Source organism: Mandrillus leucophaeus, unplaced genomic scaffold, assembly GCF_000951045.1.
Source record: "Mandrillus leucophaeus isolate KB7577 unplaced genomic scaffold, Mleu.le_1.0 Scaffold1056, whole genome shotgun sequence".
NCBI classification, from domain to species: domain Eukaryota; kingdom Metazoa; phylum Chordata; class Mammalia; order Primates; family Cercopithecidae; genus Mandrillus; species Mandrillus leucophaeus.
This window is the reverse complement of record NW_012098721.1, coordinates 362,763-385,048: the sequence shown is the minus strand read 5'-3', so window position 1 is coordinate 385,048 and position 22,286 is coordinate 362,763. Positions and strand designations below refer to the sequence as shown.

At 37.0% G+C, this 22,286-nt stretch overlaps 1 protein-coding gene across 2 annotated transcripts in view; it reads left to right on the top strand.

Moving 5' to 3' along the window:
* NBN (nibrin) overlaps nucleotides 1-22,286 on the top strand; it is a 53,479-nt gene that overhangs the window by 6,063 nt on the left and 25,130 nt on the right. For both annotated transcript variants that reach the window (XM_011982657.1, XM_011982650.1), the window contains exons 5-9: nucleotides 2,189-2,292; nucleotides 9,161-9,278; nucleotides 9,905-10,098; nucleotides 16,105-16,202; nucleotides 22,087-22,216. In XM_011982657.1, the coding sequence (XP_011838047.1) occupies nucleotides 2,189-2,292; nucleotides 9,161-9,278; nucleotides 9,905-10,098; nucleotides 16,105-16,202; nucleotides 22,087-22,216 (644 nt within the window). The remainder of the gene's footprint in view (nucleotides 1-2,188; nucleotides 2,293-9,160; nucleotides 9,279-9,904; nucleotides 10,099-16,104; nucleotides 16,203-22,086; nucleotides 22,217-22,286) is intronic.

Genomic DNA, 22,286 nt, shown 5'->3' with positions numbered 1-22,286 from the left:
AAAATTATATTTCACATTTTGTTTAGCATTTTAAAAAGTGATTCTGGTGTCCTTCCACCAAGAAGGTTATGACAGTGCATAGTTTGTGTTTTCAGTCTTAAAGCAACGCAGCTAGAGATTAACTGCCAGTCTTCAAAGTTAGCATCTCATGTCTCTTCTATCAAGTTGTCTTCCTCCAGTCTCCAGGTGATTCATCTCCTTTTTAACAGGTTGACTATAGATTTGTGGGATTCTTTTAGATTAATATCTATAGTAAAAAACCACAAATACTTAGATTCCTTTATTAAAAATCCTTTAGTATTTAATATAATTAAACTAGAATTATATTTTATAGCTAAAGAGTTATTATGGAGAAAGGCTTGCTGCTCAGCTGGAACTCAACTTGTGCTTTGGTGGGGTTGTCTGTAATCAAGGGTTTTTTTATTTTTGCAAGTTTATGAAGTTGATTTTATAAATTCAGCAGCGTGATTAGCCTCCAGAGTACTAGTATATGCATATAAACTCACAAATAGTAGATTTACAAATCAAAGTGTCCATTTATGGTTTTCAGAAGGGTTGCACCTTTACCAGAATATTTAAGTGTGGGCCCTAGCACAGTCCACTTTAAGATATTACTTAAGAAATAGAGTAGGTAATCATACACTTGCTTGGTTGGTGTGAAATAAGATCAAAGGTAGTTAGATTGTCTTGAGAGATATTTTACTACGTCTGTGACAGACCTGGCACTTCCAGTGAGTGGGATGCTGATGACCACCTTGTGAATTGCTTTATTACACACACCAACATGGTTTACAGATTAACTTGTTAAAAAAAAATTCCTGATCATTCATATGCCAAAATAGAAAACCTTGTTGTTATATTATTTTTTTGGTAAGTTTTCTGAAAGTACAGTTAGCTTATATTTTTCAAGTCATTGAATGTTAGAGCCAAAAAGGAAGTCAATGACCACTTTTTTCTTACTATTAGCTACTTAAAAAAAACAACGAGAACAACAACAACAAAAAAACCTTTCAGTTCAACTTTTGTTTTCTGAGGCATGGACTAATTAATTTCCCCAGTCACGTATATTAGAGATTACTCAGTACAGTGTTGATTTGCACATTACTGGTTCATGCTAGTTTATTTCTTTCACTTTGGAAGGTGATATCTTTCAGGTTCCATACTTGAGAGACACTCTAAATCTGCTTGCCCCTATTTAGACAATGAAGTGCCCTGTGTTATTAAAAGCATATTCATGGCTGGGTGTTGTGGCTTGCAACTGTAATCCCAGCACTTTGGGAGGCCGAGGTGGGAGGACTGCTTGAGCCCAGGAATTTGAGCCCAGCCTGGGCAACATAGTGAGACTCCATCTCTACAAAAAATTTTTAAAATTAGCTAGGTATGGTGGCATGTGCCTATAGTCCCAGCTGCTCAGAAGGCTGAGGCAGGAGGATTGCTTGAGCCCAGGAGGTTGAGGCTGCAGTGAACCAGGATCGCGCCACGGCACTCTAGCCTGGACAACAGAGCGAGACCCTGACTCAGAAATAAAAAAGCATATTTATATTATTCTGAATTTTATTTTCATTACCCACTGTAGTATTTTCTAATGTTTGTCATGTTTTTTGGATGTATCATATTTGAGACTTACAGCTTAATTCACATGTGAGTTTAAATTTCTTTTTTTCCACTTTATATATACTTATTTTGTGCTTTTACCAAAAGTGATTTCTTTATTTACTTTCTCAAAAAGGCTTTACTGCATAGTTACAATTTTTTTGAAAGACAGTCTAAAAATATCTCATGTTCATCTCCTAATACTGTCTTCCCTGCAGCAGATGTTACATTTTCTCAATTCTTAAATAATTTTTAACACTTTAATGTCTTTGAAAGTGGAATGCATTTTAAAATTGACTTTTATTTTATATTGTTGCACCCCTTCCAAAAAAGCAGTTTTAAAAATTAGTATTATAATTGGTGACTTCTTATAATTGCGTGATTATATTGTGATTTATGTTCTAAAATGATGCAGTGACCAAAGACTGACTTCTGTTTTATAGATTGTGGCTTCTTTATAAATTTAGGGAGATGAAAGGGAAAACATTGTTTTTTATGAATGTAAACAGCCTCTTTGTAGTTTATAATTTAAAACTTTTCTTTAAAAAAATGGTAGCATATGAATATATATATTCACGTGTTTTCTTCATTTTAGACTATATGTGCACTCATCTGTGGACGTCCAATTGTAAAGCCAGAATATTTTACTGAATTCCTGAAAGCAGTTCAGTCCAAGAAGCAGCCTCCACAAATTGAAAGGTATATTATGTATTTTAAATATAACAATATATCACTTATAATATATGATAGCATTGATTTTTATTTAGGTTGATTCCCTCTTTAATGGTTGTTTCAGAATGTAATAGTTGCTGTTATAGTTCAGTATTATTAATGGAAGATTTTTTGTTAGTATGTAAAGAAAGAGTTTCCCAAATTTCTTTGTTGATTATTCTGTATCTCTGAAACAAATGTTAAATATATGCTAATATTTAAAGAAAAAAATGGAAAGACAGTAAATGGCACTGAGGTATGGTCAGAAGAGCACATCTGTCAGGTCCGGGCATCACACCACAGTTAGCTCTGGAATTGTGTGGTGCAGCAACTCTCTTTGGGAGCCACATAGTCCAGAATATTAACAGCACCATAGCTTTGGGAATGTAGCTCAGTTTTTCTGAGCTCCATTTTACTCATTTCAAAATTGAGACTAATACCTACCTAGCCGAGTTAAAAAGTCAGGAAACAACAGATGCTGGTGAGGCTGTGGAGAAAGAAGAACGCTTTTACACTGTTGGTGCGAGTGTAAATTAGTTCAACCATTGTGGAAGACAGTGTGGTGATTCCTTAAGGATCTAGAACCAGAAATACCAATTGACCCAGCAATCCCATTTCTGGGTATGTGCCCAAAGTATTAAAAATCATTCTGCTATAAAGACAAATGCACACATATGTTTATTGCAGCACTATTTACGATAGCAAAGACTTGGAACCAACCCAAATACCCATCAATGATAGACTGGGTATATGTCCATACCCATGCACATAAACACCATGGAATACTATGCAGCCATAAAAAAGAATGAATTCATGTCATTTGCAGGGACATGGATGAAGCTGGAAACCATCATTCTCAGCAAACTAACACAGGAACAGAAAACCAAACACCATATGTTCTCACTCATAAGTGGGAGTTGAACAGTGAGAACACATGGCCACAGGGAGGGAAACATCACACACCGGGGCCTGTCGGGGGGTGGGGGACAAGGGGAGGGAGAGCATTAGGACAAATACCTAATGCATGCGGGACTTAAAACCTAGATGACAGGTTGATACGTGCAGCAAACCACCATGGCATATGTATACCTATGTAACAAATCTGCACGTTCTGCACATGTATCCGAGAACTTAAAATTAAAAAAAAAAAAAAAATTAAAATGTTATGCCAGTTAGAAATTTTACTACTAATTTTAATCTGTTTTGAGCTGTTATAAGCTATTTTGCTTAATGTTCGTTTTTTAGGGACTGTTTATACCTGATAATAGCTGTTAAAAATAACCAAAAATCAGGTTTTTCTCTTTCTTTATAATTTTTATCTGGAAAGTTTTTTTGTATTTTATACTCCAGTTGGCAGATAATGCGATATATTTGGACTCTGGAAAAAGATGCTCAGATTTTAAAATAGAGGATTCTTAACGTTTTTTGAGTCCAAGACCCCTGAATATGTGCCAGGTCTGACCCACAGACCCTGACCCAGCGACAGATGAACAAATGCACTCAAACACAGGTATCCAGTGAAAGAGCGAGCTATGGGGCTGAGCCACCCACAGACACTGAGGAGGGTGCTGTAGAGTTAGCGGCCACAGCCCAACTAGCTGGTGCTGTGGTCGTTTATTCAGTATAGATTTAATGACAAAGGCTTTGAGTCTACGAAGTTGTGGATAATTAACATGGTTCCCATCCGGAGAGAGCAGTCCTACGAATGATAAAAGGCCAGGTTCCGAGCTAAGTAACTTACCTAGATCAGTTTCTTTACATCCCTTGTTATCTAATCTAAGCTTTCAGGCATTGTGTAAGAGAATTTGGCTGCTTTCAAATGTAAAACCTTCTGGCCTTCCAAGGTTTTCATCCCTCTACATTTTTTCCCACCACCCTGACTGAACTCCTGCAAATATGAAAGCAGGCCAGGCCTGGTGGCTCGCACCTGTAATCCTAGCACTTTGAGAGGCCAAGATAGGCGGATCACTTGGGGTCAGGAGTTCGAGACCAGCATGACCAACATGGAGATACACTGTCTCTACTAAAAATACAAAATCAGCCTGGTGTTGTGGCAGGTGCCTGTAATCCCAGCTACTTGGAAGACTGAGGCATAGGAATCTCTTGACACCAGGAAGTGGAGGTTGCAGCGAGCCAAGACCCCACCACTGCACTCCACCCTGGGCGACAGAGTGAAACTGTGTCTCAAAAAAAAAAAAAGAAGAAGATGAAAGCACTGGTCCCTCCTCAAGAAACTTCACCGACATAACTACAAATTTGCATAGTATTTTAACAGAATCACAATTTTCCCTGAAGCCTCTTGATAAGTCTCCCTGACGAAGTACATAAAATCTTGTAAATAATGACTCTGGCTACAGATAATGAACTATTCTTAATTCTAGATTATACTTGAGGGTAGAGGAGTCTGATAAGTTTTCACTACTAGTGATATATTTTGTGGTCTTGGAGTTTTTAGAATTAGTTGTTGATTCCTCTTTTTGTTCAGATTGTCAGTTGTGTTTAACCTAGGGTTGTTTTTGATCAAGTTCAACATAATTTTTTTCTAGATTCAGTTTTTGATTGTATCAATGTACATGACGACTATGCAGCATCCCTACCATGAGATTGTTGAATAACTCCTAATTCGGTGTTAACTAGAACAGGTTATTTATTCTATTAGCCCATGTTTGATGATGGCAATTGATAATAAAATTTTTAAATGTATGTAGTTATTTGCCTTAATAGAGTCCTGTACCCATCTGGATCCATTTTGATGTGCTTGTTGAAAGCTCATTTGAGTACTCAGTTAACAGAAAAAAGATTCGATTTATAAACATTAACTAGTAGAAGGAATGGGTTACGAAAGGGATATGAAATAAATTGTGGTGACTCCATTGATTACGTAAGTACCTCTAATGTTCCAAAAAAGTATGACTGCTAGTCCTGGATTTAAATTAGGAGGCATACTGTAATATTTTTTTCCAATAAAATGTACAGTCTCATTTAGTACAGCTATGTGTACATCTTTGCACTGTTATCAAGAAACAGGATATGACAGTTATAACTTCATGTACATAAAATGATTTGCAGTATCTCATTTTCCTTGACTGTCATCAAAGTAGCTGAAGTAGATGAAGTCATTTTTAGAAGAATACATTTAAAAGGAGTGTTCAATTTTGATAATCTGTGGTCTAATAGAGGAGATTTATATGTCTAAATGTAAGGAGATTATCCCCTAGAAAGGAGGGGGAGTTGGCTTTTATTTGAGTTTTTACAGAGTCATGTTGTAGGATGGTGTATTAATTATTTCAAACAACAAGTATTGTTTTAGGGAGATACTCTTGAGAGGTGGAGTCCTCCATGGGTCCCTTGCATTCATAAACAATTTGCTGAATAGGCCAAGAATGCAAGGCCTGACTCTCCTTTACGCAGACCATTTCTCGAGGGTATGTTTGCAGTGAGAAACCTCGAGGGATTAAGTAATGTTTCCTTCCTGTGACAAAATGTAGGCTTGCTTATGGCCTGTTGTAATACTGGTGGTTTCCCAAGTTCAGTGTTCCTCTCTCCTGTAACACACACCACTGTATGTACCCCCTACGTCTTACCTATGGCACCTGGTCAGAGAGGAGACCTGCAGCAAGCATACTGGGGCTCATGCTGCTTGCTTTGCTGTGACTCAGGAGTGTTTGTCTTCTGCCAGCATCCTTGAAACAGGAACAGGTTGACTTATCAGCTGGTAGTCAAATCTCAGACCCAAAAGACACATTGGCCTGAAATAATCTCATTAAATGAAAGTTTGACAGTTTAGGAAGCTTATAGAGGCCACCTTACATAGTTAATTTAAATCGAAGGCAAGAAATTTAGCTAGTATTAGTAATTTTTTTCAGGAGATAGAACCTCACATTTGCAAATTGTGGATGTCACTGTAGTCTAGCCTTTTCCAGATCACCAAAAAAATAAATAAATAAAGCCATATAGTAAATGGTTCTAAAAATTATGAACATGTGCTTGCAGGACTAATGAAATAAGCAGCTGTCCAGATATTGGACAAATAAATATGTGTGGCTTGGGATACAGTTTCTAGAGCCAGAATTATACATGGATTCAGAAAAATTCTGTATTTGCAAAATCTTGGTACAGAAGTGAAGATGATATACTGTAGGTTATATGAAATTTATTGAAGATCATGTAATGAATTTAAGTAGAAAATGTAAATGGGAAAAAGCAAAATTTCTAGATTAAACATTTTATAGAATGTATGATTCGTAATATGTACTAGTTACTATGTAATAAAACATAATTATTTGTAGCTCTTGAAGTTTCTATATAAATGAACGCAAAACATTTTAATTTTTTAATGATAGAAATTGGAGATCACTTTTTATTTGTAGTGTCATTATATTCAGTCAATATGCCTCTAGCCTAGGTCTCTGACAGGTTACTTTCCTATTTTCCAGTTTTTGTACTAGTTTATTAAATTACTAGAGTGTCAGAAATGCTTTAAAACTTCTAGAATGTAATACTTCAGAAATACTGATTTTTTAATGATCTCTTCACATTCATCACTAGTCTCTTCTTTCTCATTCTCATCATTACACTGGTAAAAAGAAAAAGGCTTATGTAGGTATTTGAAGTTCTAGAACACAGTGTTTTTTAATCACTGTATTAATTATCTATGTATGAATGTATCTATCATATATCAGATATATGTATTACTAAGAATAATCCGTGTTGGTGTCATAGCCAGCATTTGGTTAGCTTCTAGATAATACAGTTTTGTATTTTTTTGTTCAAGATTGATCTTACCAAGTATTGGGGCTCAAATTTATCTGTGTTCTCAAAACAAAATCAAAATACATTGTACAAGTTCTGGAATTTTAATACTCAAATTTATACTTGAGGGAATTGAAAGGTGTTTATACTTTTTATTCACTTTTCAATTATTAGGTTGAATTTTTATTTATATTTTGTAATGTCAGGCAAGATAGACTTGAGGATATAATGATGAGCCAAAAAAAGTTACAGTTTCTGCCCTCATGGCACTTAGTGGAGGAGTCAGCTGTTAAAGAATCACATTAATAAAGTTAGAACTCTGGTGGAGCTGTTAGAGAGGCCTAACAGGCTACCGTACACGTATGTTTAGGAACCTGGCTCAGACTTCATTGAACTAAGCTACAGTTAGCTGCTCCCTGGCTACTGTAAACTATTATCTATGGCATAATTAAGAATGACAGTGTGAATAATATAAAGCGGTAGATAATTTAAAAATCATTCAACTTTAGTGTTTTGGGAAAGCAGGAAGAATGTCACATCTACTCAGTCATAGTGTTGTAGTCGTATATGACTGTAACACATAGTCATATGTGTTAAACATTTACTTACTGTTTTTGTCTGTAACTGGCTCTGTAATCTGTCCTCGTGTTGTTACATTATTGTGTGGACTAACTGGTAAACTGGTTATTTGTATATAAGTAAAGTGTTAGTTAGGTTTTACACTAAAAAAGAAGTATAAGTTATGGGGGAATATTTATTACGAGATAAGGGATAAAAAAGATTCAAAGAGATACTAAAATTGATCCTTTTTATGTGTCCGAATGTCTACTAACTTTCCAGTGCTGTTATTGTAGATTTAGTTTTTGTTAACAGTTAAAATAGTTTCCACTGTTCTCTGTATATTTTAAAAGTAAAATAAATAGAATTTTTAAGTTAGTTATTTAGAAAAACCAGAACTAACACAGTGGCCTGCATTCTGTCCTGCCAAGTGAGTCTGCTCTTGCCTGCAGATAACTCATTTGAGATTGCAGCTTCCAGAAATCATTACTTCAAAATAGACTTACAGCATCCATTGTAGTGAAATTAAAATACATGCATCAGTTATGAAAAAAATTTTAAAGTAATGTAACTGTTCAATCATAACTCGGCTTTCCTTTGTGAAACGTGTATGTTTCCAAGGAGAAGTCCAGGGGAAAGATGTAAGGTAATTAGTTCTAAAATGCTGGATAGTGACTCTTAATGACTACAGTGTTTTTACCACGCTGGATGTTGATCTCTGCAGATAGTTAACTCTTGATTTGTGACTGATTGTCCAGGTTGTGAATTTCTCCCTCCCTACATTGTCCCCTTATCATCATCATCATGGGTTAGTAATTTTTACTGAAAGGAAGAGAGAGAAGTTGAAATGCTGGTCAATTATGAACAGCTGTAGCAAAAGATCTGATTATACAGGAAGTTGAAACTCTAGACTGATGAGAGGCTGTTGATATTTCTCCATTTTCTTATTTTCCTTTATTTTCATGGATGATTAAGATGTTCTTATAGCATTAAATTAAAGAGCTAAAATGTTATATTCTTTAGTCTTGTTTTGTAAATTTTATTTAAACTGAGTAAATAATGTAAGTTTAAAAATTTCCTGAACTTCTCCAAAGAGAACTCTAACAAAACACTCATAATAGATTGTGTTAATAGAATTGAAACATGAGCGTTTTAATAGATATTGGCTCCTAAGCAAACACAAGATGCTAATAGGGTTTGATCTTTATGGATGATGTTTCTCTCAACCTTTTGTAATTCAGTACCTTGTTTGAGTCATGTGTGTTTAATGTTCATATTGTTATGATTGTCTACCTTGGATTATTTATTTTGAGGTATTAATGATCAATTCTAGCTCTTTGTGTCACCTGCCACTGTATTTCTAGAAAAGGCAATTAGATGCTTTTTGTCATTTTGTCCCAGATAAAATTCTTACTTAGAAAAAAAAAAATACTATAATGGTATTGTGGAAATTATGCCTTTTGAGTGTCAGATAGTCACTCCATTTACAAATTTAATAGCAAACATAGTAGTATGTAATTAGAATATACTTTAATTATTTTTACAGTTTTTACCCACCTCTTGATGAACCGTCTATTGGAAGTAAAAATGTTGATCTGTCAGGACGACAGGAAAGAAAACAAATCTTCAAAGGGAAAACATTTATATTTTTGAGTGCCAAACAGGTAATTATGTTATAAGCTAAATTTTCCTAAAGAATACATTACAAACTAGAATACATTATTAACTCTTATCAATAGTTGTTAATGTATTTCATTTTGGGATTTTGTGTACAAGTGTGAAGTAGAATAAAAAACTGCCTAGGCACCAGACTTGCCCAGTCAGTGATCATGGCTGTGATTACAGGGTTTCTTAAAATCTGTGATAACTGGCCTATTCATAAATACACAAGTGAGGAGGACAGGAAACTTAGTTTTAACTTCTTTAGTTAGTAAGCTAAACCTCTTTAGGTAGTAAGCTAACTAAAGAAGTTCAATCTGTTGAATATGTTCTGTGTGCCAAAATGGGGTTTCCGAGAGTTTATGTTGTAGTGGAGAAATGCAGGTAAGCCCACAGTTACAGTGCTGTTAGGAAGTGTGATGAGGAACCACAGAGAGTGTAACAGTTCCAGGGCTGCAGAGACCTGTTGAACTAGGGACTTTCTCAGAGTGGGAGCTGAAATTACCTACTCAAGAAGTAGCACCAAGTCTTCTTGAATTGTACTTCTATGTTTCCCAAATCAAATTCCTTTAAGAATGTGTTCAAGACATTATTACATTTTACTTTTTAAAATGTTTCCTTCCATTTTTAGCATAAGAAATTGAGTTCTGCAGTTGTCTTTGGAGGTGGGGAAGCTAGGTTGATAACAGAAGAAAATGAAGAAGAACGTAATTTCTTTTTGGCTCCGGAAACGTGTGTTGTTGATATAGGAATAACAAACTCACAGACCTTAATTCCTGACTCTCAGAAGAAATGGATTCAGTCAATAATGGATATGCTCCAAAGGTATAGAATTATTCTTTATTAGTAGAAAACTGCAAGTAGGAGATTTTATGTTTAACCTTTTTGGTTGCTTTTCACCTAACAACGTAAAAGTAGATACAATAATTTTTTTTTTAATTGTTTGTTTATTTTGAGACGGAGTCTTGCTCTTCTCACCCAGGCTGGAGTACAGCAGCGCGATCTTGTCTCACTGCAACTTCCGCCTCCTGGGTTCAAGTGATTCTCCTACCTCAGTCTCCTGAGTAGCTGGGATTACAGGTGCCCGCCACCATGCCCAGCTAATTTTTGTACTTTTGGTAAAGACAGGGTTTCGCTATGTTGGCCAGGCTGGTCTTGATCTCCTGACCTCGGGTGATCCACCTGCCTCGGCCTCCCAAAGTGCTGAGATTAGTGGTATGAGCTACCACACCTGGCCTAGTTTTTATTTTTTTTGATACAGGGTCTTACTCTGTTGTCCAGGCTGGAGTGCAGTGGCACAATCTTGGCTCACTGCAACCTCCGCCTTCTGGGTTCAAACGATCCTCTGCCTCAGCCACCCTAGTAGCGGGTCTACTACAAGTGTGCACCACCACACCCAGCTAAGTTTTGTATTTTTAGTAGAGACGGGGTTTCGACATGTTGGCCAGACTGGTCTCAAACTCCTGTCCTCAGATGATCCACCCACCTCGGCCTCCCAAAGTGCTAGGATTACAGGCGTGAGCTACTGCACCCGGCTGATACAAGAATTAATAAAAGGTTTTATAGTGTAGTATACTTGAAAATTAATTGTGACTTGGTATATTAGATATAGAATATCTTTATTCATGACAGTTTTACTCAAAAATATTTTATGCTCTTTTGTTATTTTAATAGAATTTGTAGAGTTTACCTCTGTAAATTAACAAAGTAGTGTTAAGTTTTTTTACAGAATATGTTGCATTTGAGAAAGTTAAAACTCAAAGGTGAAAGGTTTTCTGCAGTTGCCTAGCGTTGAAATATAGTTGCCCTTTGATGGTTATTACCCCTAAGAAAAACATACAAACATTTTTCTCCTTATATAGGCTATTATGGGAAAGCAGAAAAAAAGGCAGATTGGTTGAAATGATGTTTGTAGTGTGGAGGGAGACTGTAAAAGAGCTAACTGAAGGATTTTCCTCAGACGTTAATTTGTATTAATAGTCTTAGCGTTGTTGAAGCCAGTATGTATTATAGAAATACCAGGCTTGGCAGTCTTCTGACTAAATTGCTCTTCATGTAGCAAAAAGAAGGTGAGTCCTAAAGTGTTTATATGCCTGAAAAGTCCACAGCCAGCTTCCTACAAAAGATTCATTTTTCCTGTCCCAGTAATCCTTCTGACCATGGGGATTTTCTTTTTTTCTCTTACAGGCTTGCTGAAATAAAAAGTAAAATTTTAGTCATCTATCCTATAAATATTTTACTTAATTGAGATGTATTAACTACTGTAAAAAAGAAGATGTACTGTATAACAAAAATACTATCTTACTACTACAACACAAATTTACTGTAGTTCCATTGTGTTTTAGGCACTGGAAATATAATGAAAAACAAGATAGTCATGGTCCCTGCCATCACTGGAGCTTACTGTCTAGAGGGAGAGACACAGAAAGACAAGTAAACAAATCATTACACATGTATATAAAGGAAGCAGTAACCTGGCAGTGGGGAAGAAGCTTACTCTAAACAGAGAAGGCCTCTTTTAGACAATGTCTTACCTATGACCAGTTTTTCAAAGAGCCAGACAAAGAATGTGCCAGGCAGAGCAACAGCAGTAATATATAATAATAATGAAAAAATTATCCTACATAGCAGGTCTCGGCCTAAGAATTTATGTATGTATAAACATTTAATCCTCAACCTATACATTGTTTACTGTTGTGGTCCTCACTGTGCAGATAAGGGAACTGAGGCAGAAGGGGGTTTGCATATAGCAGAGGCAGTGAGCACGATCGCCAGGATGTGAGCCCAGGCAGTTGGATTCTGGAGTCCAGGCTCTTTACTTTCAGCATATATTGACCCTGAGGTTAAAAAAAAGTAACTGGAGTACCAGGTAGCTCAGACGCTGGTACCTTGATCATGAGGTGACACTTGGCTCCTGTTACGATATGGTTTTTTGGGTTTTTTGTGGGGGTGGGGGTCGAGACAGGGTTTCACTCCCTTGCCCCAGGATGGAGTGCAATGATGTGATCTTGACTCACTGCAGCCTCCGCCTCCCAGGCTCAAGCAATTCTCCTTCCTCAGCCTTCCAAGTAGCTAGGTCTACAGGTGGACGCCACCACGCTGCTGCTAATTTCTTTATTATGAGAGTGCGTTTTGCCGTGTTGCCCAGGCTGGTCTCGAACTCCTGAGCTCAAGTGATCTGCCTGCCTCAGTCTCCCAAAGTGCTGGGATTATAGGTGTGAGCCACCGCACCTGGCCACAATACATTTTTTGGAGGGAGTGCAGTATTATATTTTGAGAAAGACTGTCACTTAAAATAATACCTGTTAACTTAGTTCAAGCCAATGAAGGAGCAATTATATGAAGCAGAGTGGCCAGTAAAGCCAGCTGTTGACCGAATTTCAACAGGGCAACGTTGTGATTGGTGATTGCCATGGCTCTGTTGATTAGATGTCAGAAGTGAGTATAGGAAATCTGTAGTAAAGATTAAGTGTCTTCTGGAGAAGATTAGAAGTCCAGGGGAACAATACTACCCTGATTTTTGTTCTTACTGAGGCCTTTTTCTGGTATCTCAGCTCAAATTTTGGTAACTCTTCCTGTTATTAATTTAATTATTTTCTCTTTATTATCTCCTCCTGCTTTTCCTTCTTTCCTGACCTGTTCCCCAGCCTTGCACAGAATTGGATGAATCATAATCCTTGGTCTGTGACACATGCTCATTATTGATCTGTGCATAGTACGCATTTATTTTGTTCACCAATTATTTAATTAGTTATTTTTCAGACAGTAAGTGTCTGAAAAAAATCTATCATCTAAAATACCAGCCAGATCTTTGAAAATAACTTACATGGTTACCCCTAGCCCAGTTTTCTCCTGTGTGAAATGACTGTCATCCAGAATCCAGTTAACAGTGTGGATGGCCAGAGCCTAGTCAGCAGCTCAGGGTGCAAGGTGGGAACCAGTCTTGGATAGGACACTATTCCATTGCAGAGCACACTGACACACCCACCCACAGTCACTCAGACTGGGACAATTTGGACACACCAGTTCACCTAATGTGCACATCTTTGGAATGTGGTAGTAAAGCAGAGTACACACAGAAAACCCACACAGACACTGGGGGAGAGTGCAAACTCCACACAGACAGCGGCCCTGGTTAGGAATCAGTTTTTTTCTTGCCGATGTTATAATGAAATGATACTGAATGAAATGACGTTATTCGAGGACCCGCTATATAGTAAAAATCTTCTCTGTGTTAGTCCTTGAAAGATACTCACCTATGTTTTTTACTAGTATTTTGATACCATCTTTTGTTTTTGACATTCGTTTTTAACTTATCTGGAATTCTGTTTTATACCAAAGTTACGTACATGCACTTCTGGTTTTTGACTTTATTCTTTTTCGTTCATCAGTGTGCCTTTCTTTGTACCGATATCTCATTGTCTTAATTAGTACAACTTCCATGAAGTCCTCCTAGCTGGTAGAACAAGTCTTTTTTTGCTCTTCTTCGGAAGCATCCTGGCTATTCTTGGCCCTTTATTTTTTCATTTACATTTAGAATCATCTTTTGCTACAGTTTGTTTGGATTTTGTTTAGGAAGTGCACTGAATCTACAAGTAAACTTGAGAATTAACAATTTATGTAAATTTTAATTATTTTTATCCTTGAATGTGGTATCTCCATTTATTTAGGTTTTCTTGAAATCTGTTAATAGAATTTTATACTTTGTGTATAGAGATCTTGAATATCTTACTGTATTTATTCCTAGCTAGTACATATTCTCTGATATTATTATAAGTGAATATTGTCAGTTTAATTACTTTTTCTAGTTCACTACTGCTGTAAAGAAATTCAGCTGACATTCAGATATTCATCTTATATCCAGCCGTCTTGCCAGACTCCTCTTTTTTCCTAATAATTTTTCTGTAGTCTTTTCTATAAATCATATCATCTATAAGGAATGTTTCCATCCTCCTTTCTAATCCTTATTTCTCTGATACCTCTTTTTTCTGTCTCTTTGTTTCATACCAACTGGGACCTCCAGAACAGTGTTGACTAGAAGTGGTGATAATGTCCACATTTATCTCACTGTTGACTTTAAAATAAATGCTTCCAGTGTTTCTCCATTAAGGGTGATGTGATTTCTGTAGAGCATTATTAAATATGTATTAAAACGTTTCTATTTTATGTAACCATTCTTCATAACTAATTCACATAGTATAATTTATAGTTGCAAAAGTTAGTAGAGTAATAAAATACCAGTTTTGAATTACCTGAATTATAGGTAGGTATATGTGATCACTCGATTATAAAGCTTTTTAAAATTTTATTTTTTTAGTCTGATACTTTAATTGCACATGTAACTGAATCCTATTTAAGTAAGCTCAATACACACAAAAAGACACGTTAAGCATTTGAAAAAGACCTTGCAAACTAACCATTTAAAATATCTTGACCGAGCAAGGTGGTTCACGCCTGTAACCCCAGCACTTTGGGAGGCTGAGAAAGGCGGATCACTTGAGACCAGGAGTTCGAGACCAGCCTGGCCAACATAGTGAAACCCCATCTCTACTAAAAATACAAAAATTAGCTGGGTGTGGTGGTGTGTCACTTGAGACCAGGAGTTCGAGACCAGCCTGGCCAACATAGTGAAACCCCATCTCTACTAAAAATACAAAAATTAGCTGGGTGTGGTGGTGTGTACCTGTGGTCCTAGCAACTTGGGAAACCAAGGGCACAAGAATTACCTGAATCTGGGAGGCAGAGGTTGCAGTGAGCCATGATTGTGCCACTGTACTCCAGCCTGGGCAAAAGAGCGAGACTGTATCTCAAAAACAACAACAACAACAACAACAACAACTTTACAATGAGTATTAAAAGACATGTCATAGTTCTTTGTTAAAATTTGAGGTGTAATTTTTATATGATATTAAATGGTGTATTTTTGTTTATATAAAAATCAGTCATTGACCTTACAGAACAACAAAAAATAGGTTCACCATAAAATTCCTTTAATGTGAAGATACCTTAATACATGTAAATTTGGCAAAATGATTTGATTTACTATACTTAAAGTTGTAACACATGTATAGATATACGTTAGGTATAGTTCTATCTACTTCTCTCCATCCTTCCTCTCTCCCTTCTTTTTTTCTTCTCTTTGAAGTTTCATCTTAGGATCGCAGTGTCCATAGATTTGTTTGTAAAAGCCTGTTGTTATTTTTTTTTTATTTTTTTATTTTTTTGAGATGGAGTCTCATGCTGTCATCCAGACTGGAGTGCAGTGGCATGATCTCAGCTCACTGCAACCTCCACCTCACAAGTTCAGGCGATTCTCTTGCCTCAGCCTTTCAGGTAGCTGGGATTACAAGTGTGCACCACTACACCCAGCTAATTTTTGTATTTTTAGTAGAGACGAGGTTTTACCATGTTGGCCAGGCTGGTCTCAAACTCCTGACCTCAGGTGATCCACCCACCTCAACCTCCCAAAGTGCTGGGATTACAGGTGTGAGCCACCATGTCCGGTCATAAAAGCCTGTTCTATTGTTTAATGTGGGTAGTACTGTTTTCTTTTTATTCCAAAAATTGTAGAATTGTACAGCTGGGAAGATCTATATTCTTTAGCCCCTTCTTTTACAGGTAAAGTTAATGGAGTTACTGAAAGATGGTAGACTCGTCAACGTAACAGTGCCGCAGCGAGTAAGCTATTATAGTACTCTACATTTGAAATTTTGTCTATACCATAAAATTATTTGGGAGGAAAAAAAAAGAGGTTGCTTTATCTTGACATTGTCTTAATAAAAGTTGCTAGTTTTAATATATTATCATACTTCAACTATTTTATTCTAATAGGCAAGGTCTTAGACCTATTCCTGAAGCAGAAATTGGATTGGCGGTGATTTTCATGACTACAAAGAATTACTGTGATCCTCGGGGCCATCCCAGTACAGGTAATTAAAGCATGATTTTATTGATTCGTTAACAACTTTATTATGTAAATTGATAAGCTAAATATACGTTGTTTATATACTTGCTAGGGGTGAGCATATTCACCATATTTTAAAATTCATCCATTTATACTTTGATTTATTCATTCTGTAAATATTTCTGGCTACCATGTAGCAGACACTGTTATGAAGTGGTAAATAAAGTAAGATCCTTATTATTGTAAACTTTATGTTCTGAAGATCAGGATTTAGTAAACAAGCAAACAAACATACGTAATAAGTTCAGATCGAGCCAAATATAAAGACAGGTAAAACAAGGTGAGGTATGTAATAGTGATGGTAGTAGGCTGTTTTAGATAGGTATTCAAGGAAAGTCTCAAGTGGTGACAATTGAGCTGTGTGTCCTGAATGATGAGAAAAGGCAGCTTTGTGAGGATCTGGGTGGTGGATAATTCCAGATAGAAGGAACAGATCACTCTTAGGTTTGGGTGGAGAATTCTAAGGGTCAGCAATGTAAGAGGAGATATGAGTAGAATGCTGTTGTGGAAATCTAGATGTGAAAGAGCCTGGTGCCTTGGACCAGCATGATAGTAGTAGAGATGCAGAAAAATGAACAGGTTCAGGATATATTTTAGAACTAGACCTGGTGGGACTTTCCTGTGGAGGAGTTAGAAACGACTCCTAGTTTCCTGGCGTAAGTAACTAGGTGGATGGTGGTGCCATTTACTGAGATGAAGAATGTGCGTTATAATAATCTCAGTGTTAATCACGAAAGCCAATGTATTCAGAGACAGTCACTATTTCGCCTTTATTATTTAAAACACATTTCCATAGTTTAAAAAAATTTTTTAATAAGCTGTTGTAAAAATGGTTTCTTTATTTTCTTCTTGCTTTCTTACCTTGGAGATTTTTACATTTATTCTCTCTACTAACTTTTCTAATTTGCCTAACTCTCAGAGCATCCATTCTGTATTCCTATATATATTTATTTGCTTCCTGGATTTGTTCTGTAGTTATTTCATCAGCAGCTGTTGAACTTGGGCAAAAAGAGACAAGTTAGAGAACAGCACCACCGCATTGCACACTCCGAGGAGCACCATTCACTGTAGTCCATTGAATGGCCACTATGGAGTCAGTCCGTGTATCTCCTCATGCTCTGCAACCTTGGTTTAAACAAGTAAGGAATGTGCTAAGCTAAATTTTGGAAGGAGTTAGCCATTAGGTCTACTGACCAGGAAGCTATTAGATATGTCGATCATTAGTAACCATGAGTAGTAATAATAACTGCTGCCTCTGGAGTGTGCAGAGACTAGAGTAAGCACTTTATGTACATCATCAAACTTTAATCTGCAAAACAATCCTTGTAAGATAGAGGGAAGGGCATCATCTACTTTTGGTAGATGAGGGAACTGACAGACAGAGAGGTTAGGAAATTAGCTGGAGGTCACATAGCAAGTAATTGGTTCAAACTGAGTCTTAAAGCTATTGTGACATTATTACATTGCAGTGCAAATGGCTTATATTTTAATGTGTGACGTTTTGAGAAATGGTGGTGTAGGGATGATTGGGAGCTGGTGCAAAAGGATAGACATCTGATAAAATTTGACAGGCTGTTTTTTTATTATTTGGATAAGAATGTTTATTCAAGTGCTATCTCTACCCTATCCCATTGAGTATACTAGATATGTTTGTGTCTGCACATAGGTAACCTTCAAATACACACAGTCCTAAGTGCTTGTGAAGTTTTAAATATATCCAAATAACTTATTTTGGTGGAATTGTGATATGATTAATATTTTCACCAAATTCCTAGAATTCATCCATAAAGTGAAAAGCTAAAGACCAACTCTTCAGACTCCTGGCAAGGGAACTTTTTAAATGTGGATGCCAAAGAGAGCCATATTCTTGGAGGAACTACTCCTTCTTTGTCTATTAGAAATATGCCCAACTTTTAGAACTAGCAGGTGCTGTACATATTATTTTGTTGATAGATTTCTGTTCTGTTACAGAAAAAAGACCAGTATCAGTAATTTTAGGCTTTAACTACAACAAACATGTAAAAATGGTGATTAGGTCTAAGTTAGTAGCTCCCCTTGTCTCAGCACCCATTTGGGGTCACTGTCCTGTGTTTCTCTGTTTAGCAAATCAATTCTCAACTAGATATTATGCTTCAGAAGCAATCTTTAATTCAAATGTACATTCTCCATGATTCAGAACATTCTGAAATGCATCCTAGACATCTGAGTTTTTTGGTTTGTTTTGATTTTTAAGCTCCTGTTTCCGATACAAACTCCAGAAACCACTAAATTAGAATAATCTTGGGAAGAAATGAACTAGAGAGGAGTCTTCTTTTATATAAAAAGAAGAAGCACTCAGACTGGAAACTTTGGTCATTTTTTATTCTTCTTTTTCCGTTTTATCACCAAGACCTGAAATTCTCACTCTACAGCTTCTACTCAAGAGGTCTGTGACTGTCCCCTTCTCACAGCCAGTGCCCTGTTTGAACCCTCTACATCCTTCTCTCTGGAGAGCTGATTGTATTAATAATTGCCCTAGTAATGGTCCTTACTCCAAACTCATCTCTACAGTTAATATTTCACTGTGCCACTATTAAATTACCTTCTCTTTTCTGAAAAACGTTAACTAGCTCTTATTATCCACAGAATAAATCTCCAAGACCCTTTGTCTAGACTTCTGAGTCCCCAGTAGTTTAGCTGCAGCCTTCCTCCTCCCATCCTCACCTTTTTTACATAGCCTCTCTACAGAATACATGTGCCATATTTTTTATAGTTCCCACACTTCCTCACCTTGATCATAACGTTCCATTCCTAGAATGCTCAGTACTGCTCGTCAAAATCTGACTCATTCTACAAATGATTACCTCCTTCGTGAGGCTCTTCTAAATTGTTTTCCCTCCCAACTCCTCCAAGTCAGATTTAACTATTCTGTTTCTATGCTCAGTAGCTCTTTTGCATTCCAGCCGGAGTTTCTTCCTACTTTGGGTATAACCAGTTGTTTGCACGCCTCTTTCAGCCACTGGATATATTGTAGACTCTTACTAATTTGGAATCCCATAACAGCAGCAAGCATGGTACTTATTTGTAGTAGGTATAAATATTTTGCATAATTGTACTAAGCTATTGGTACACAAGATTATGTTTTCCAGTGTGGAGCAACAAAATTTTGTCACCCACTGTCGAAATTGTGTTTATAGATGAAAGGGCCTTAGAGATCATCTAATCATTCTATTAAAAGATAAGGTATATCAAGGCTGAGAGAAGTTAAGGTCTATAACTACTTCATGGCCAAGCCAGTTCTAAAATTTGGTTTTCTGACTACCAGACTGGTACTTTTTTCTAATGTATTATTTCATATAGAAACAGAGTCATGAAAGTGAATTAAAAAGTACACTGTAAGTAGTATTACTAGCACATTTTCCTAGGTAGGTTTATGTGGGTTCCAAGTCATAGTCCTCTGATACTAAAATAATTTTATAGCACAACCTCTTTGGGGGAACAGAGTGAATGCGTCTCCCTTCTCTCTCCTCCTTCCTTTGTTTTTATATTCACTCTTTTGTTATTCAACAAATATTTATTGAACATTTGTTACATACTTGTGTTATGGCAAGCATTTGAAATAAAGAGGTGAATAGATGAGACCAAGTTCCTGCCTTTATGGTATTTTTAACAAGGAGAAAATTGTAAGTAATCTGTCAACAAACACCCGTTATTTTTGGGTCATCAGCTTATTATTATTTCATAAAGTCTCGCTCTGTCACCCAGGCTGGAGTACAGTGGCATGATCGTAACTCACTGCAGCCTTGAATTCCTGGGCGCAAGCAGTCTTCCTGCCTCAGCCTCCTGAGTAGCTGGGACTATAGGTGTGCACCACCATGCCCAGCTAGTTTTTAACTTTTTTGTTGAAGTGAAGTCTCACAATGTTGACCAGGCTGGTCTCTTTAACTCCTGGCCTCAAGCAGTCCTCCTGCCTCATCCTCCCAAAGTGCTGAGCAGCAGTGAGCCACCTTGCCAAGCCTATATTAAATTACTCAGTGATTATATAAACATTTATAATTGTTACTCTTTCCAAACTTATGTGCAAGTGAAAATGAATTCTAGAGATATGTGTCTTAAAGGAGATGCCGGTGAGCTTCTAGAGGTCACGTCGGGAAAGTGGCAGAAGTCATTTAAGTATCTGAATTTAGAATTAGTAATAAATATTTATTAAGCACATCCTATGTCACAAGGACCTAACAGAATAATTTAGCTTAGGTATTTAGTAAACATCAACTTAAAAATTTTTTCGGTTAACAGTTTAATCTGTAAACTTTTTTTACATCTACTCTATACCAAATATCACTCTAGGTACTGGTGATATAGAAATATGCAAGACTTAGTCCTTATTCTCAAGGATACACCAGTCTAACAAGGGAAAATAGCAAGTAAACAAGTAAAGTGATGATAATGATAACAGCTAATGCTGACACAGTGCTTACTATGTTCCAAGCATTTTTCCAGGGGCTGTTTAACCCTCCAAACAACTTTGTGAGGTGGGTGTTATAATTATTCTCGTTTTATAGATGAAGAAATGGAAGCATAAAGAAGTTAAGTGACTTGACACAGGTCACCCAGCTAGTCATAAGTGAATTTTGTTTATTTTTTTTTTGTTTTTTGAGATAGGGTCTTAGGCTGGAGTGCCATGGTACAATCATGGCTCACTGCAGCCTTGACTTCCTGGGCTCAAGTGATCCTCCCACTTTAGCCTCCCAATTAGTTTGGACCGCAGGTGTGTGCCACCATGCCTGGTGAGTTTGTTTATTTTTTGTAGAGATGGGGTCTGCCGGTGTTGCCCAGGCTGGGCTCATGCTCCTGGGCTCAAGTGATCCTCCTGCCTCAGCCTCCCAAAATGCTAGGATTACAGGCATGAACACTGCACCTGGCTTGAATTGTTAATAGAATGATGTGCATGGTGATATGGAAGCAGAATTGGAGAGCTCTTAATTCAGTGTGGGAGATTCAAAAAAAGTATTCCAGGCCGGGCGCCGTGGCTCATGCCTGTAATCCCAGCACTTTGGGAGGCTGAGGCAGTCGGATCACGAGGTCAAGAGATCGAGACCACCCTGGCCAACGTGGTGATACTAAAAATACAAAACACAAAAACAGCTGGGCAGGGTGGTGCACGCCTGTAGTCCCAGCTACTCGGGAGGCTGAGGCAGGAAAATCGCTTGAACCTGGGAGGTAGAGGTTGCAGTGAGCGCCAAGATCGCGCCACTGCACTCCAGGCTGGTGACAGAGTGAGACTCTTTCTAAATAATAATAATAATAATAATGATAATAAACATTTAAAAAGTGTTAAGAAGAAAAAAAAGTATTCCAGAAGGGTGGCACTTGAACTGGTAAATAAAAAGATGAGGTAATCATTATGGTTTTCTGGAGTAGCCAAAAGTTTATGTCTAAGATGGTTTTACATGATTTCTTTCAAATAATGTATTCCTTATGAAAATAAAACCCATTGATTCTGATTTGTATAGATGGTAGGGTGTGTATACTTTCTGTGGGGGAATAAATGTAATTTTTTGGCCCACTGACTTAAAAGATAATTTGAATTAGAATTTGCTTATTTTATTTTTCTTTCAGTTGATAATACTGTAGCACAAAGGGTCTGATGTAGCTTAAAAATGATTTGGTTTAGATAAGCCCGTCATAGATGCCAGCAGGCTGCTTATAGACTGTTTTGTGTTTGTTGGTGCCACTCATTGGAGAAAACCATGTGCAGTATTCCCTAGTTAATCCCCTCAGCATGGCATAGTCTAACAGTTTTAAGTGACCAGATGTTCATCTTGTATCTCGCAGTTGTGATTATTTCTTCCTATTTGTGTGATTTACAGGATTAAAGACAACAACTCCAGGACCAAGCCTTTCACAAGGCTTGACAGTTGATGAAAAACTAATGCCAAGCGCCCCAGTGAACACTACAACATGCGTAGCTGACACAGAATCAGAGCAAGCAGATACATGGTAAAGCTTCTTTGTCACCAAACTATTGTTATTATTCTATCAATAAATTAATAGTGTATTCAGGAGGTAA